The sequence below is a fragment of the Cololabis saira genome, chromosome 3 (assembly GCF_033807715.1).
Source record: "Cololabis saira isolate AMF1-May2022 chromosome 3, fColSai1.1, whole genome shotgun sequence".
NCBI lineage: Eukaryota > Metazoa > Chordata > Actinopteri > Beloniformes > Belonidae > Cololabis > Cololabis saira.
The window spans coordinates 681354-700380 of NC_084589.1; the positions used below are offsets into that span (position 1 = coordinate 681354).

General features: G+C 41.4%; 1 protein-coding gene across 1 annotated transcript; it reads left to right on the forward strand.

Moving 5' to 3' along the window:
- Positions 1-118: 118 nt before the first annotated feature.
- Positions 119-17898, forward strand: LOC133440813 (1-acylglycerol-3-phosphate O-acyltransferase ABHD5-like). Its single transcript, XM_061718137.1, has 8 exons — positions 119-164; positions 4641-4721; positions 4906-4991; positions 5678-6053; positions 7474-7628; positions 11909-12020; positions 13615-13801; positions 17212-17898. Exons 1-8 carry the CDS (start codon positions 139-141, stop codon positions 17317-17319), a joined length of 1131 nt encoding a protein of 376 aa, XP_061574121.1. The 5' UTR covers positions 119-138; the 3' UTR covers positions 17320-17898.
- Positions 17899-19027: the final 1129 nt, after the last annotated feature.

Sequence of the window (19027 nt, forward strand, 5' to 3'; positions counted from 1 at the left end):
GTGAGAGGAGACTAGAGCCTGTGTGCCGCAGCGGCGGCGGGGGAGGCGCCGCCCCGCCCCGCCGGTGTGCCCGCTGCCTACTAACCGAGCGCCTCGGAGCCGCTGAGCGACGTCACCGGCCCTGGACTGTGGAGGAGCATGGCCGAGGAAGCGCGGACAGCTGGGTGAGTTTTCCTCACAAATATCGCCTTTACCGCTTAACATCTCAGTGTGTGACAGCACACACTGCTACTACAGCCTTAATAGTTATTAAAACATTTGAAGATAGTGTTTCAGTAAAGACGGTACTGTGAAACTCTGCGTAATTCCGTAACTGAGACTTTTAAAGAGGTCTCTTTAAAGCCTGATTTATGGTCCGCGTTAAATCGACGGCGTATCTTACGGCATAGGGTACGCGGCCGCGCGCACCGTACGGTACCCTACGCCGTAGGCTCTGCGTTGGTGTGACGCGGAACCATAAATCAGCCTTAAAGGAGCCGCAGGTTGTTTCCTTCCTTTCCTCGAGAGTCAGTGATCTGATGCAGCAGCAGCAGCAGGTGGGGGGTGTTATTATTATTCATCTGTTATTCATGTGTCCAGTAAACCAGCAGCTGCCGGTTCCTGCAGCTTATTATTAGTAGTAGTAGTTGTATGTTGTGCTGATATAACTCCTGATGTATTTGTACAGGGAACAAGGCTTGAGGTTGTACAGGAGTTCAAATATCTGGGAATCATGATAGACTCACAGTTATGCTTCAAACAACAAATAAAAAGATCTATGAATTTAATCAAATGTAATCTCTCTAACTTCAGATACATTAGAAATAATTTAACTGTTGATTCATCCAAACTGTTTCTTAATGCAATGATAGTAGCACATATCACCTACTGTATAACAAGCTGGTCAACGGCATGTAAATCCACACTAAAGCCTATTGAGATTGCAGGTATTTGAAAGTCTTTGAACATTCTAGATAAAAAAGTCCAGCACCATCGTGCAATCTTGAAGAAATATGAACTTTTGAGCTGGGACAATATAATTAAATACTCAGATTGCATCCTTGTATATAAAATCATCCATGGTCTGGCTCCACCTCCATTAAATGTATTTATAAAGAAAAACAGGAACAGGTTAACCAGAGCAGGATCTAGAGGTGACTGTATCATCCCATTCAGGAAAAGTGCTTTTGGGCAGTCAGCGTTTTCATACGGAGCATCTCATTCATGGAACACAGTACCAAATGTCATACGAGACAAACCCACCCTGACCTCCTTCATTAAACACTTAAGAACAAGCTTCTAGAGGATCAAGTCTGCACTCATATTATATCTTAGTGTATTTTATTGTATGTTTTATCTTATATCTTAGTGTATTTTATTGTGTTTTCTTCTATTGTGTATTTTACTGCTGTGTGTCATCGTTTCTTGGACTGTATGTAAAGTATGTGTGTCTGGAACCTTCTTTTACATCAACCTACCCCAGGGACTAAAGATGCAAATTAGCCACGGGCTATAATCTAGCATATTTACATGAAAATGTTATTAATATGTACTGTCCCTGGTTCTTTTCCTTTAAAAATAAGATTACAAATAGTAGTAGTCAGGGCCTGCCCAAGCCTCCATGGGCCCTAAGCAAAATGTGATTTTGGGGCCCTCTATTACTGCCAATAATACTGATTATTGATCATTCACACATCCACTATAAACTTATTTCATGTTCTTCCCTGTCATTACAAATACACTTGTAAAACTAGATGGAAGAACTTTTTGTTGGAGTTAGATTGTAATCCACAGTGATTAAGACCGTGGAAGCAGAAAACAGATTAACAAACTTGCAGCAAACTCTTTCAATTTGTCAAGAAGGTTGTAGTAGGACCCAGATGCAGAAGAGCAGGAGACAGGAGTTCCTAAAAAAACAGAGATTTATTGCTCAAAAATAAAAAACAAAAACGCTGCTAAGAAGGATACAAAACCCAAACCAGGAACAAGAATCATGGAGGGAGGAAACAGTACGGACCAGCAGGGAGCAGGGGAAAGACAAGACCAGATATACACAAAGGTTAACGAGACACGGGTGCAGACAATCAGGGCAGATGGAAAACAGGAAGGTCAGACAAGAACTCAAACACAAGGATATGGACTTCAAAATAAAACAGGAAATGTCAACATGAAATGTCAAACCCTGACACAATGAATATTGATCAGAGTCAGCAACTGCCCCTACTGGCCACACAGAGAATCAACAGATAAAAGGTGAAAGAGCTGCACAGTTGCAGCAGTGTTGTTTCCATCATCCTATTGTCAGCCTGGCAGGTTTTTACCATCTATGGTTTTAAATCTGAAATGGAGCAAATTCAGCTACAAGAGCGGCCTGGGGTTGATTTAGGGTGCGTCCCAATACTCCCCCTCGCCCTCCTTTTCTTCCCTAACCCTAACTTTTGCGCGTTCCCGTGAAGGTAGTGGTGTCCCAATTCCTCTTTTCACCTAGGGGGAGGGGGCATAACGAGGGCTAGGGGCTGAGAATAGCCCCTTCAAATCGAGGGATTTCAGATGCTGACTTGGCGAGCGAGGGGGTATGAAAAAAAGAGGCTCTGCGTCGATTTGACTCGCCGACCGAAGGCAAACAGGCAGACTGGTCTCAGAGAAATAGAGAGAAATAATCCTGTGACTCGTCAGATTTGTTTTGGATGTTTCTGATATAATAGTCTTCAGAAACCACAAAGTAATCCAGCTGTTATCTGGGTAATTTACACACTTTCAGATAAAGTTGCGGAAGATCACGCCAGAATAAAGGGATTTATGGTTCCGCGTTACACCAACGCAGGCCTACGGAGGGGGTTACGCAACCTACGCCGTAGGCTCTGCGTCGATTTAACGCGGACCCAAGCTCCGGACCCGGCAGACAGAAATCTCTAAATTTCGGAGCAAATTTCTTAACAGGCGTAGCTACAACTGTTAGATTTAATCTATTAAACCAACATATTCCTAAATGAGTTATTTCAGCCGGCGTGATTCTCAACAGAGCTGCGTCCCGGGAGAGAGTGTCTCTCCCGGGGCTGACGGAGCAGCCTGACCCAGCGATCACGTCTCTTCTCGGGCTGTGAGCTGAGGCTGCTCCCCGGGGGCGGCGGCTCTTCTCATCTCCGAAAACATCGGGTCAAATTTCTTAACAGGCGTTATTTGGATAAACTGAGCCCCGGTTGGGGATCTTAAGGTTACCATTATACCTGAAAAAATATTAAAACTTAATAAAGTGCCATATTAACAGCGCTACAGCTGAAATTAAAACAGCTTTTGGCTCTCAGCTTCCTGATCAGGGAAGGGATGAAAACGAGGGGTAGGGGGAGAATTGGGACAGGCACCTGGGCCAAGTGCCCTAGATCTCAAGTGCCCTAAAATCTCCCCCTTCTTTTTTAGGGCTTAGGGAAGAAAAGAAGTGCGAGTGGAGAAAAGAAGGGCGAGTGAAGGAGAATTGGGATTGGGCCTACACTTAATATTTAAAGGAATATAGTACTGAGTGTGATACTGAGTGTCATCTACAGTGTAGGACTACTAAAAGAAACAAGATAATCACATAGATCATTTATACACCATTTACTGTAAACACGTTATCTACTTTATTTCTGGTTTTAAATAAACTGCAACAGCAATGTGCAACAAAAATTAAGTGCAACAACATAAGTTCTACAAAAACTATTAAAATCACTCAACTTAGATAAACAGAACTTTGTCAATATGTTCTGTATGAATGTACAAAAACAGACATTATTAAATAGAATAAACAAATTAAATCAAACTAATAGAGCCGAGAGGCAGCAGTATCTACTTTAGTCTGTAAACATAATATTGTTTACGTAACAATATTAATTATTGTGTTTTTGTACAATAACATACCTTTGATAATGTATGAATTAGTGATGCACCGATTGTTCGGTAACTGTAATTGTTCGGCCGAAAATGCCAAAAAAACACTTTCGGTGTTCGAAGGAATAAGTGGGAAAAAAAATGAACAATTAATAAGAGCGTTGTATTATAAGGAAATAGACTGGCCGCTCCCGTACCGGTTGCACCACAAACATAAATCGTTGGCCAACCAAAAAGTAACCACATAAGAATTTTACCTAACATTCACCAGGAGGTGGAACCAAAACAACATAATGCTGGGAAATTAAAAAAAATTCAGTTTTTTATGTTCAATAAATATTTTCTACCTTGTAATTTTGTAAAATATTTTTTTCTTTGAAAAGCATGCCTAAATCAAATGTATTTGATTTATGCAATGGTGAAAAAATTGGCAAAATAAATGAAAAACTGCTGAAGAACCATGTTCGGTATTGTTCGGTATTCGGCCAAGTGTTTATTATTATTTTCGGTTTCGATTTCGGCCACAAATTTTCATTTCGGTGCATCACTAGTATGAATCATCACTCACACATAAAAAAAATAGTTTTTTTTTTTTTTACTCTTGGGGGCCCCCTAGTGGTCACGGGGCTCTAAGCAGCCACTTACAGTAGTTCTCTTATGCCTTGGGCCGGCTCTGAATACTAACAATAATAGAACTTTTAGCTGAGGGAAAACAGGTTGAAATCCAGCTCAGAGGAAAGTGTAGGATGTATGGTTTGAAGATGATTGATCTTTTTTATCGTCTGTTCTGTCTTTAGGGTTGTTCAGAAAATGGTATCCGTGATTGGGGTTCCCAGTCTGGCCAGCAATGTGTGGAGCTATGTGGACAACACAATAAGGTATTAACGCTGCAGGACATGTGTATGTATCTACCCAATCTGTTTTATCTTTGCACCCCCTAATGTGTTTATTATTGTTGATGCATGAAACATTAGGCTCCACACTTATATCCTGCTGTTGACTGTGAGCTGCCACCGCAGAATTTTTCGGTGCCCAGTTTAAGTTTAGTGTGCATGTTTGTAGGTGGGGCTGGATTCCCGACTGGCTGCCGACGTGGTGTCCCACCTCCCTGAGCCATCTGCAGGCTGCAGAGGAAAACATGCTGCAATGTAAGCATCTGCACACGTTCTTCCTCCTACTTTCATTTGCATATTACAGATTAATACGCATATGTATATATATATATATATATATACATATATATATATATATATATATATATATATACTTTACACTATGTTGTGTATTTGCTTTGTTGTTATATTTCTTTGGGGAAAAAGTTATTTGTGGCATGAATAAAAAAGTTAAAAAAATAAAAAGTCTATTTGCATACCAAAAAATGGCTAAATTAAATGTTTTAAGTCAACATAGCAGTTTATTTTCCTCCAGAAAATCTGCGTTACTCGCAGTGGTAAAATTATGGCCACTAAAATGTGCGTGAAGTCTAAAGTTGAAGCAAAAGTTTTTATTATTCTAAATGATTTGGTTTGTAGAAAGTATTGTTTTGATTAAAGTGTTACATTTTTTTTCCGCCAATTAAAATACAAATAAAGATGGTAATTTGCAGTGCGGTCTTAGAATCTGGAAACCACAAAAACAACAAGAAAGTTTGAAGACAGACAAATATACGTTTGTTCTGATGCCGGCTTATCTACAGCTCATTGAAATGTGTTTTATTACACTGAACACTATCGGTGCCAAATCATTTTTTTTTGTCCTCTGTTTCAGTTAAAAGAAGAAAAAAAAGCTTCCCATTCTCCTAAAACTGTGCTCTTGTTCCACACTTCCTCTTCAGGTATCAGGACTGCTTTTACCAGGCAGCTGATCCCCATCTCCGGGGGCAACGTTCTGTGGACCCTGATATTCAGCAGCGCTGGTGTAGAAGATAAAACCCCCATGGTCCTGCTGCACGGCTTCGGAGGGGGCGTGGGTATGTGGGCTCATAACCTGGAGGCTTTCTCGCGCCGCCGGCCCGTCTTTGCCCTGGACGTGCTGGGCTTCGGTCGGAGCAGCAGACCGCCCTTCCCCACGGACGCCCAGGCAGCCGAGGAGCAGTTTGTGGATTCTCTTGAGCAGTGGAGGGTTAAAGTGGGCCTGGAGTCCATGATACTGCTGGGACACAACCTGGGGGGCTACCTGGCTACGTCGTATTCTATTAGATATCCAGGCAGGTAAGTGAGAGTCATGCAATCTGTTCTTCTGTCTTAGGGTGCTTTCACACCTGTCCTGTTTAGAGCAGTTGTTCCGAAACAGGGAGCGTTTCCCCCTAAAGATCGGTTGGTTTGGTATATGTGAACACAGCAGTCGCGCTCAGATGCGGGTATGGGCAAAAATATGTGCCACTAGAAACTGAATGTGAATAATTTATATTTGAATTTGAATTGCTCAACTTGAATAATTGCATTAAAAAACTGAATCTGAATCACATAATTTATATTGTTTAATTTGAATTATTGCATTAAAAAACTGAATCTGAATCACATAATTTGTATTGTTTAATTTGAATTATTGCATTAAAAAACTGAATCTGAATCACATAATTTGAAATTGAATTTATTAGTTTGGAACTGAATTTCTATAAACTTGAAACTGAATGTCACATTATGAAATTGAATTCAATTGTTCTGAAACTGTATTTGATCCTCACTGAAAATTCAACTCTCTTTATACTTTCACATTCAGTTCTCACAATTCAAATTCAGTTCTTGCAATTCAATTTTAATTTACTGGAGTTACTGTTCCAGACATCCGGGTTGTTGAGGAAGAGCAATCGAGTGCAGATACAAACTACTATAACCTCTATTTTCTTTCAACAATATAAACGACTAATGGGAGGTAGATATTTCCAAACCTATTGTGTTTTCTCCATTCTGTGTAAAAAGTGTAGATTTATATCTTGCCGTTTTGTAGAAACATTTCTGTTGAGGAGTGTGTGAAGATTGAACTGAATGTGAAAGTATAATTAAACAACACAAATTCAAATTATGTGATTCCGATTCAGTTTTAATGCAATTATTCAAGTTGAGCAATTCAAATTCAAATATAAATTATTCAAATTCAGTTTCTAGTGGCACATATTTCTGCCCATATGCGGCACAAAACAAGCCAGCCGAGATCTCCTAGGGGAGGAGGTCTCGGCTCTCGGAGCGGTTCGTTTGCAGTGAGAACATAATCCACACAGCAACCGATTAACCACAGAAAACAAACTAGCCACACTCCCTTACGATGCTCCATAGTTGTTGTTTTTCCCGGGGTACGGAAGAGGAAACTCCTTCTGCGTTCATTTCTGACCAATGAGAGAACAGTTGGTTCACGCATGGCAGGGACGTGCGGTCAGGGGAGGCATGTCATCATGACAAGTAAAAAAATAAATAATTATAACATCAAATTTATGTTTATTATTTGTCCACTGATCTTTATGTATGCAATTTCAAACAAACTACTTCCCTCTTGCCAACGGAACCAAAACACTGACTCTTGCAGAATCCTGGAGGTGGTACTGGGATACAAGGAGGGACCAGAACCTGCCAGAAATCCCTGTACTGTAGTCTCTTCAGTGTTAACTGTTTTACCTGTGTGTGTGGTGGACAGAGTGAAACACATCATCCTGGTGGAGCCCTGGGGTTTCCCTGAGGGTCCGGACACGGCTGAGGCGGACCGGCCCTCCCCGGTGTGGGTCAAAGCCCTGGGCGCTGCGTTCCGCCCCTTCAACCCGCTGGCCGGCCTGCGGCTGGCAGGACCGCTGGGTAAGAACGGAGCAACACGGGGGGATACTCGGGTCAACACCAGGGCTGGGGATACTTTCACATGTCAAGAATCGGTTCGATTCCGATTCGTAAAGCTAGGGTCTACGATTTTACATATTGTACATTTTATCAAAATCATTTATAAGGTTGTTATGGCCCAATAGTGTTACCTATGAAATATGATTAGCAAAAAAAAACAAAAGAAAATATTTCTTCTATCTGATGTAATCCTGCAAAGAAGTCGACCAATAGGCGCCATTCGGCCTGAACGGTGGCTATTGGTCAATCTGCTTGAATGTCAGTGATTGGACAGTCCTCACCCTACTCCCCGCCTCCCAAAGTACGGCAACACCAAGGACCACTGGCTCCGGCAGTCTCCACAATTTGCATTTGTGGACATTTGAATGAGTAACATGGTATCTTACCTGTGATTCCATTGTTGTATCTTGGTGTTTTCTTGTTTTTCTCACGCAGACACGAACAAACACCAACACACGGCTCCGCGTTGTATTTGTTTTCCAATGGACTTTTATAGTGATTTTGTTTTTGGTCCTGCTGGCTCTCGTACCAGAGGGGGAGCTTCATGTGAGGCAGAGCACAGGGGGGAGGGAGTTTGTGTGGGGAGTAGGTGTCCTTTTTTTAAAAAAAAAACAAGATCGTAGACCATAGCTTTAAGATTCAGAATCAATGAATGAATGAATGAATGAATGAAAGCTTTTATTCCGAACATGGGAAAACATAAAATAACACATAAGTTAAAATAGTCAAAACAAAAAAAAAATATAGATAAATAAACAAAACAATGTTACCATGTCCGAAAAGGAGTAGAAAGAAGCACCTGGGGCCTTGTGTACTAAGAGTGCGGCGCACAAAAAACATGCGTTCGCCACTTTCAACGCTCACGGTCGGATGTACAAAGAATGACGTGAACGTAGAAAGTTGCGGTCCGTCACTCACACATTAAGGCTGGTTCACGCACTTTTCTGAGGTTTTGTCCGTTGGCGACACTCACTGGTGATGCAGTGAAGTGCAGAATATAAGGAAACGTGACGTCAACAATAAGTTCAGACCACATGAAGGACACGACAGTCCCCACATCACCAGATAAGTTACACAAGAGTGGAGCTGCAACAATCTCACAATAAACCACATGATCTGAACAAACAACTAAAGGAGCTCAACGATGGAACCTGCAAATCCTGATGGAGCTTTGGCTCCGTTAGAGGAACCTGCTGATGATCAGATCACACCGACCTGCTGGTCCAGGACTAAGACTGGACCATCAGCTGGTTTAGTCTGGACCTGCTGGTCCAGGACTAAGACTGGACCATCAGCTGCTCCGGTTCAGACCAACATGATCTTTCAGCTGGAGCTGCTACAGGTCGGACATCTCTGTCACCATGACGACCGTATGGGACGACTACTGGAGATTAAAGCCAGATCCTAAAACATCCATAACTGTGTCTGGACAGAAAAACATTAAAATACATTTTGCAGCAAAAACTGGTTCTGTAAAGTTGTCTTTTAAAATAAAACTAACATGTCACGGAAAGGTTGGTTGGTAGGAACTGATGTGATTCAGCAATGATGAATAAAGTTTTCATTGAATGTTTAGGCAACTTTCAGAGTCTGATATGGAGTCGGCTGCAGGTTCTGCAGGATCCAGAAAGTGTTTCTCCGGTGATGGACCGGTGTTGTGCCAAAAAGTGATTGCCTGCCAGAATCTGATTTCTCCCCTGAAAATGGGTCTTTTTACCTGCCAAAAATTGATTGAAGGCCAAATACAGTTAATGGAAGGTTGATTCTGCCTAAATCTGACTTGATCTCATTCTTGAGCTTCATAATCTGAAAATCTGACGTTTTAGGCTGCTGTGTATGATCCCACGGCCACAAATCAGAAGAAATAAGATTCTGGCAGGCAATCACTTTTTGGCACAACACCGGGACTAAGACCGGTCTCTCCTTCTGCAGATGCAACACTCCGAGTTAGATAAATTTTGCTCTTTATTTCTCACGTTTGCACCTCGATAATCCCGTCGGCACAAGTTGTCTTTATTTCTGCAGCGGAGGAATCAGATCGTAATGCTTCATGTTTTAAATATAAATGTATTTTGTTCACATTGTTATACTTATGAGAGAGGTGATCGCGGACATCCACAATGTGTAAAGGTGCGGGTATGCTTCTGCGTCAAAACGACGCCGTGTCTACGGCGTCTGGTTTTTGTACACGCAGAGGACACGCCGTCACATGCGCCGTCAGTGACGTGCACCTCCCGAAAATTGTAACTACGCGTCGAGGAGACGCCGACCACACGCAGACCGAGAGGGCTGTGATTGGTTCGTTTGAAAGCGAAGCATTTCCGGTTTCCGGTTTGAATCAGTAGTGAACTTCCAGGGCTCTTTTCTTCGTTTATGTGTGATTTTTTTTGTTTTTGTTTTTTGCACAATAGTTGTCCTTATCTCTTTTATTTACTGTGACCGGAAAAAGTCGGATAAACCATTCAGAAAAAGATCGCTAACTAGTGGCCGCGGGGGGTACTGCACCGCGACCAAATGGAGAGACGGAGAACTCTGAACGGTTCGTGACGGCGTCACGACTGCGCCGTGTGCTCTGCGTGTGTGTGACGCAGAACTGTAATTCAGCCTTTAGACTCAATAAACGTGTACATTGGTCTTAATCCGTTAGTATATAATACGCGTGACAGTAAAGCTGAACGAGGAGTCGTTTTTCATCCACAAACTTAAGTTCTGGTGTCGGTTCTTGAAATACAAACAAGAAAAGCAGAGTGTAATGATGCACTAACGCTGCCCATAAACATTCACCAACCCGTACGATCATAATAAAACCACAACTGCTCACGGAACGCAACGCAAAGCAAAGAACTGCATTACCCATAATGCAATGCAGCTGAAATCGGAATAAATGCCCCCAAATAAATTATTTATTCCAGCTCACAGCCGATTTTTTTTAATTTGTTTTACCTGTTTTTGCACATTTCTTGTTAGGATGAGCGGTTTTTAATGGATAATTATCTTCATTATCATATTCAAACATATTTGAAGGAGGAGACAAGGCGGAGTGTTGTGCTCCCGCATGTGCGCTCAAATCCACGCTGATTGGGATGTACAGAGCACAGTTCTGTTCATCTGAATCTTTGCGTTCATGTAAATTCCACGCACGGTTTCACGTTGAAATCCACGCACTCTTAGTACATAAGGCCCCTGGTGATCGTCAAAGCCCTTCATCCTCCCTGTATCTGTGAAAATTATATTTTTGTACTGCTGTTTGAACTGGCTCATGCTTGGACATTGCTTGAGCTCTGCACCCAAACTGTTCCACCACTTCACTCTACATATGGAAATGGTACATTATTTGATTTCGATTATCAGCATTTGATTCTATGCGATCCGGTATTGATTTGACTTAAGGCTGAATTATGGTTCTGCGTTAAACCTACACCGTAGGGTACGCGGGAGTCTCTCCGTAGCCTACACTGTAGCCTGACGTGAACCTCCCAAAAAATGTAACTACGCGTCGAGGTGACGCAGACCCAACGCAGACTGAGATCCAGGGCAGCAAACAGAGACGTATGAAATTGTTTTTATTTTTTCCATTTTCTGTGTTTTGCGGTTTTTAATTTTTGAGAACTGGTTTTTCAGCATTTTGTGCAAAATTTAACCCCAAGACAGTATATAAAGCAACGCCTATATCTTATAACTAAAACTTTAATGTTTTCATACTTTTAAACATATTTAAAGGCAAAAACATGGCAGTAGTTATTTTCATGTCAAACAAAACATTCCTTTTTTGGGCATAAACTAAAATTTCCAAAAGTTATTTTTATGAAATAAATAACTAAGAAATAAATAACTCAAATATTCCTTTCAATATCCATTTAAAGTGCAAAAAAAGAAAGAAATTGCAACAGCTCAACAGCGCATGTGTGAATTAAATGATGTGACTACTGGGTTCAAGTTCACCGGGCGAAAATGTAATAATGAAAAGAATCGATCTTTAGACATACGAATTTTTTAGGAATTAATATGAGAATCGATTTAGAATCGGAAAATTGATTTTCTTTCAACATAGGCCTAGTCAACACACAAAGGAGAGTAGAAAACACCCAATAATGTGTGGGGGGGGGACTTAATGCATCTCCTCGTCCTGCATTAGCACCGTGAGTCAATCTAAATATGTGAATAATGACGAGGGTTGTATTGATTGTCCTAAATGCCTCTTTAGTTCTACCACTTGAGTTCCTCTCCTGTGTCTTCTGCAGGTCCCACTCTGCTCCAGGCCCTGAGGCCTGATTTCAAGAAGAAGTTCTCCTCCCTGTTCAAAGACAACACCGTATCCGAGTACATCTACCACCTCAACGTGCAGTGGCCCAGGTCTCTGTCTGCTTATCTGTCCCGGTTTCCCTGAGGAGCCTCATTTGGCGCTTTTCCACTAGTACCTACTCAGCCCGACTCGCCTCAGTTTGGTTTGGTTCTTTTCCACTAGGGGTCTAACCTGCCGAGTAGATACTTTTCTGTAACTATTCTGCCGAGGTTGTAAGCTGCTGAGTTGGCTGTATCTGACATCATCACACTACAGGCCACTGATTGGTCGGGGGGTTGGAGTCAGACGTCTGAGTCAGGAGGAGGAAATCAGAGAAAGAGACTCTGACGGATTCTGGTTCATTTTATTCGACCAGCAACGGCAGCAAAAGTCTGTTTCATGATCCAACTCTGAGGGTCAGATGTTCATAAACCTGGTGCTGAGGAGAGAATTAAAAAGATCTAGACAGAGATAAGGAACGACCAGATCTACCAGGAGCTCTGTCTCTTCATAGCTGCTCACGAATCCAGCTGACTTTTCAGCAGCGCAGAGACAAACTAACAAAAAAAAAGAGTCACCACTTGAAGCTTCTCTCACTCTCATTTTTTAACTTGATATCAAACACAAGCCACAGACCCAGCAGCACATCTATCATCTCCTCCAGGTTCTACATCTTTAGTGTTGTTGTCTTCTTTGTTTAGATACACAATCAAATACGTCACAGCAGCTTCCTCCAACCTCCTACTTCTGATCCAGCTGCTGAATTGTAGTGGAAAAGAAACCAGGTCGAGTTGAGATGAGTAGGTGCTGGTGGAAAAGTGCCAATTGATGCCACTTATCTTCACTACCATTCAATTCAATTTTCAATTAAATTTTATTTATATAGCATCTAATACAACAGATGTTGTCTCTAGACGCTTTCCAGAGACCCAGAACATAAACATAAACATAAACCCCCGAGCAATTATTATATAAACAATGGCAGGTAAAAACTCCCCTAGTGGGAGAAAAGCCTTAAGCCAAACAGTGGCAAGAAAAACACCCCTTTAGGAGGGAAGAAACCTTGAGCAGGACCTGGATCATAAGGGGGAACCTCCTGCCAAAGGCCAGACTGGGGGTCAGGGACGTCAGCAGCACACAGCAGGCAGGTGGAAGCAGCAGCAGGATGACCAGAGAGGAGGGGGAGGGGAGGGGGGGGGGGGGGGGGGGGCAGTACGCAGCTCCTGAAGCTCCGGCCTGCAAACATGCACAAAAGAGAAAAAAGGGGGGCCAGCCCAAGAAACTACAGGAACGATGGACAAAAATGATAGCTATGAGATACTTATAATAAATAAAAATGGAAATGAGGAAGGGAAGAGGAGAGGAGAAGAAGGGTGAGAGGCACCGCCCAGCGGATCATGTCGGTGCCCCCCTGCAGCATAAGCCTATAGCAGCATATCTACCACCAAGCTATATTTGAGACTAACTATTATAGTCTTGTTCTATAGCTGCAACTATGACTACTGACTCTAACACACTAGAGTTACCATCATCATCTACCACTACCATCATGAAAGCAACTTGTTTATCACATTTACTGGGATTATGGGAATTGTACTTTTCAAAATGATATCCTGTTAGTTGTCCTCATCACTCTGTATCAACCGTCCCTCCGTCTCCTCACAGCGGAGAAGCAGCCTTTAAGAACATGACCACGTCGTGCGGCTGGGCCAGGAGGCCCATGCTGCAGAGGGTGGCCCAGCTGGAGCCCGCCGTCTCCATCACCATCATCTACGGCTCTCGCTCCAGCCTCGACAGCAGGGCAGCCAAAACCATCAAGGAGCTCAGGCCGCGCTCCAGTCTGGAGGTCATCGTAAGTTCAAGTACAATATCCTCACATTCACTGGTCACTTTGGAACCCAAACCTTCAGGAATCTGGAAAGATATGTCAAAGTAAAAAGGTTTAGGAGTGTTTTCGCTGACCGGGACAGGAATGTGTGGTTCGACCCCACATGAGCGGAACATTCAAGAAAAGTTAAAGCCCTCTAAAAACCCTCTTCATCCACTAAAACCTTTTTTGAATTTGATCTGCCTCTAAAGAAAGCACAATGAAGCTGGCTAAAGCTCAGACTGTAGCTGTGCTTTTATTGTGAAAGGGTTTACACTACCTGTAATTCTATTCAAACTTCATTCTGTTTCTTCCAAATGTCAAATCATAATTCATTACATTTTAAAAGATATTGTTTCAACTGAATCTTAAACCAATCTTTGCTGCCTACATGAGAAATATGAAGTCAGAAATGCTGGTTGGTTTGAAAGTGTGAGTTCACGTCAACGATATAAAAGCAATAATAGATAGAAGTCCTGGTGTCCCCCCAGCTTCTTTATGTGAGGGAGGCGACTTCTTAACTTTTTTTGTTAATAAATGAAGTATACTCTTCACACAAATCTTAAACCTCAATATGACGACATGTTGGAGAAGTCATTATTTAATTTTTTCAATTTATTTCTTTATTTCATTCATTAAAAGAAAAACAAAACGGTTCAATATAATTACAACAAATCTCTTTCCTTGAATGAAAGGGAACAGAAAGAAGACTAAGCTTATTTTATCTGTCCCTTTTTCCTAAGAAATAACATTTCATGAATGTAATAATAAAAAAAACTTAATTACAAATTAGGCAATAAAAAAAATATATAAATAAAAAAAAACACTTATACAATAAACGTAATTAAAAAAAAAACAACCCCCCCCCAAAAAAAACCCCAAACTACAACAAAGTTATAAAATAACACAAAATAGCTGTCGTCAAACACAGATAGTCGTATTCTTTTTTGATTCAAAGAAAAAATATATGACAATGGTGATAAAAAGAGAGAGAGAAAAAAAGAAAACCCACCTAACTTAACAATTATCATGATATTTCTTCATGAAACTGGCTTTTATTATTCTTTTAAATGTAATGTTTGATTTGCATTCTTTGTTCCATAAACCGATACCTTTTACAGAAACACAACGTTCCATTAATTTTGTCCTGAATTTTGTTTTTTTTAAAGATATTTTAAGTTATACTTATTTTCTCTTTTTTCAAAATGTTTCTGTGTATTGATTGGAAAAATGTTCTTATGAGCTTTCCACATCATTTGCAGAATTCTGAGGTCCACTAATGCCCCTTTTGCACTAGTACCACCTCGGCTCGGTTCTACCTGTTTTGCCCTTTTGCACTAGGGCTGAGACGGGTAGAGCCGCTCCAAGTCGATACTTTTTTCTGTAACCATTTCAGCGAGGTTCTATCCGGGGCTGAGCCGGGACTATTTATGACGTCATCACCCTCCACGCCAGTGATTGGTCGGGGGGCGGGGCCGTCAGACGTTTGAATCAGGAAGCGGGAGTCAGGCGAGAGCGACCCGCGGCTCGCAGCGATTTTATTATAAAGCGCAAAATGTCTGTTTGGTGATCCAACTCTGAGGTGCAGATGTTCATAAACCTGGTAGCTGAGGAGAGAATTAAAAAAGGGATGTAGACGGGCTGTTTTACTCTCAGCCGCTCGCAGCTCCAGCTGATTTCTGATCAGCGCCGACATGAACAAAGCGGTTGCGCAATCGAGTACGTCACAGCAGCTTCACCCCAACCTGCCACTTCTCCCCTGGCTGTGGAAAAACAAACGGGTAGAGGCGGGTAAAGGCGTGACGAGCCGAGTCGGGCCGAGTAAGGACTAGTGCAAAAGTGCCATAATTCAGGAAATGTCAACAGTTTTAACTGAAGGAATAATGGATGACTATATTGTTTTCTACTAATTATTCTTATGGCTTTTTTTTTGTATCTTATGGTTTTTTTTGTAGAAAACTTGAGTGTGATCATGTGGTTATGGGTGACGCGTCCCCAGCTTCAGTGTGCGTGAGGTGTGCTGCTCGGCTCCTTAAATAAACCAGCTCAACCTTGAGGAGCAGCCTCTAACTGAATTTAGCAGCGTAGACAGGAACAGTTGCCAGAATCAGCCGTGCCAGATACTTTCCATAAATACGTCTGGCAAGGGGACAGGAGCTGTCGCAGTTGAAGGCGTGGCAGGCTGTACTTCCTCCAGCTTGATTTGAAAACCCACCGTAAGAACATTTGGACGTTGGACCAGGGTGACCCATCTGAAAAACCCGGAGAACTGTTCTTACCATGCAGGATGCAGGACATATTTGTCACTAAAATCAACTAAATTAATAACAAGCTTTAATCGTGTGGACTCTTGACTGCTGCCCAGTGGTCTGGTCAAACGCCACAGCAGACATGATAATCAAACTCCAAAGAGTGCAAAATAGAGGCGTGCTTGGTCCTGGATTGTGATTTCAGAACAAATGTATTTAAAATGCATAAAAATCTCAGCTGGTTAATGGTAAGAGAAAAACTACTTTATTCTTTATTAATATTTGTAAGAAATGTATCCATATCAAAAACCTTTGCAAGTTCTATACAAATAATTATGTTACAGTTCAGAAAATCAAAGCTACAGCACAAGACATGCTCTCAGAGGGGATTTTTCACTGCCAAAAATAAAGACAAACTATGGTAAAAGAACGGTGATGCATGGAACCCACTTTAAGCAAATTATTAACATAAAAGAATTCAGATTGTTAGTAAAGAAACATCTCTTGAATAGATACAAATGAAACTTTATTAAAAATGGTTATTGGTGCAAACTATGATAACTATACATTGTTTGAATTTGTTGATGTTATAAAATGAATGAATATGTTGTGGCAGGGTGAAGCATGACTCCAGAGATTGGTAAACAAGACTTTATTCCAGGCAACGGAATCACAACTGACAACAACCTGCACCTCCCAAAAATTGTAACTACGCGTCGAGGCAACGCAGACCGAACGCAGACCGAGACGGCTGTGATTGGTTCGCTTGGTAGCAACGCATTTCCGGTTTCCGGTTTGAAGCCGTCGTGAACTTTCAGCGCTGTTTTCTTCGTGTATGTGTGATTTTTTTTGTTTTGGCGCAACGTGCTTGGTGACTTCATTCGCGCCCACTGGAATCAGAATAAGGGAATCGTTTGCGAAAAAGGCAAACGATTCCAAGGAATTGAAACAGTGGGAACCGGTTCTCAACAAGAACCGGTTCTCAACAAGAACCAGTTCTCAACAAGATAACGCGATAGTCGGACGCTCGCGTGCAGTTAGGACAGGCTGTAACCCCAATTTTGACTGCATGTAAACGTAGTCACTGTTTTAACCTCCCCTCTCTTTTCTGCCTCCTCTCCTCTCCTGTGCCCCGTCCTCCTGCAGACGATCTGCGGAGCGGGACACTACGTGTACGCCGACCAGCCCGAGGACTTCAACCTCAAGGTGGTGCTGGTGTGCAACAAGGTGGACGCCAAGCTGAGGTCGGCGTAGCTCACGGACACTTACACACCTGGCCGGCATCACTTCCTCCGCCGCAGCGAGGCCTCAACACCACACTTCCTCAGGGAAGAAGGAGGATGAGTGTTTTTAAATATGGGTTTATGAGGTTTGACTCACGTGTGTCATGTTAGTGATTCATGTTGTGAGAAGCCGGAATGACATCAACAGACGACCGCGTCATCACTGAAGCATTAGTTAGAACGTTGTATTGTTACAGCTCGGTGGAGAAGGAGCCTGTTTCCAGTCCATGTTTCATTTTCATTTTCATTTCATTTATTTATTTAGCACAATTTTTTTTTCAAAACCAAAGGGTTCCACTCCCATCAACAAGGCATGTTTATTTGTACAGCACAATTCAACACAAGGTCATTCAAAGTGCTTTACATCAACATTAAAAGTGGCAAGACACAATTAAACAGTAAATAACAAATAAAATGAAATAAAATGGTAAGAAAAGAGGTAAAATGGTAAAAAGCACAAGTTGTTTAAGAATGAGGGCAGTAGAATACAGCAGGTAAGTATTTAATTTAGGAGTAAGCTTCAGTAAACGGTAATGTTTTTAGGCCTGACTTAAAGGAGCTGACAGAAGTAACGAACTGGGATGAAGTAACAAAGATAATCTACAACAAATTAAAAAAATGATAAATACAAACCTAAAAGAGAACAAGGATACAAGGTCTGGATTACATTAAAGATAAAGATATTGAAGGTTAAGGCAGAATAAGATGTTTTTTTAATAACTTTCTGAAGGAGGTAAAAGATAAAAGATGCATGTACATTACCGTCCTTTTCATAGGTCTTCTGATCCAAAACATAGAAAAATGGCTTATGATTTTTGTGAAAATCATTCTTTTTTAAAAACAAAGCAAATCAGTCATATTCAGATTTTTCCACATTTTTGTAAAGGATTTATTTTTTGAATGGTGTGACATGTTACATATTGTTGCTGTGATAATCTGTCCTAATCATTGATGTCAGAATAACAATCATTAGTTGTGAGCAGCCCAGTCTGGAGAGATCAGGGTCAGTGTTCCTAAACGAGCCGTTTACTGAGCTGTGGTCGCAGATTCTTCCACATGACTCTGATGGAGACAGGAAGTGTTTTCCTCAGGACGGCTGAGTCAGCTGGAGATGAATCTGCAGCAAAAACTCAAAATCTTACCAAGAATATTTGTCTTATTTCTAGTTAAAATGTCTCATTTTTAGTCAAAACATCTCATTACACTGAAAACAAGAGTCATTACCAGATAAATAACTTGTTATTTGACAATTTTCACCTGTTTCAAGTAAATTTTCACTTGAAATAAGTAGAAAAATCTGCCAGTGGGACAAGATTTATCTTCTTATTATTATTACTTATTACAAGCAAAAAAATCTTGTTCCACTGGCAGATTTTTCTACTTATTTCAAGTGAAAATCTACTTGAAACAGGTGAAAATTGTCAAATGGGTTATTTTTCTGGTAATGACACTTGTTTTAAGTGTAATGAGATTTGTTTGACTAAAAATGAGACATTTTAACTATAAATAAGACAAATATTCTTGTTAAGATTTTCAGTTTTTGCAGTGAGCTATAGCACAGGGGTCTTCAATCTTTTTAGCCCAGGGATCCTTGGATGAGAGAAAAACAGAGCAGGGACCCCCGCTTGGAATTCTTATTTTTTCCCTTTTTTTAATGTCACATTTTGAGCCTGGCTTCT

Coding starts and splice junctions, on each gene's coding strand:
- LOC133440813 (XM_061718137.1), top strand. CDS start 139: ATGGCCGAGGAAGCGCGGACAGCTGG. Junction 7,629..11,908: donor GCGGCTGGCAGGACCGCTGG/GTAAGAACGGAG, acceptor TGTCTTCTGCAG/GTCCCACTCTGCTCCAGGCC. Junction 13,802..17,211: donor GCTCCAGTCTGGAGGTCATC/GTAAGTTCAAGT, acceptor GTCCTCCTGCAG/ACGATCTGCGGAGCGGGACA.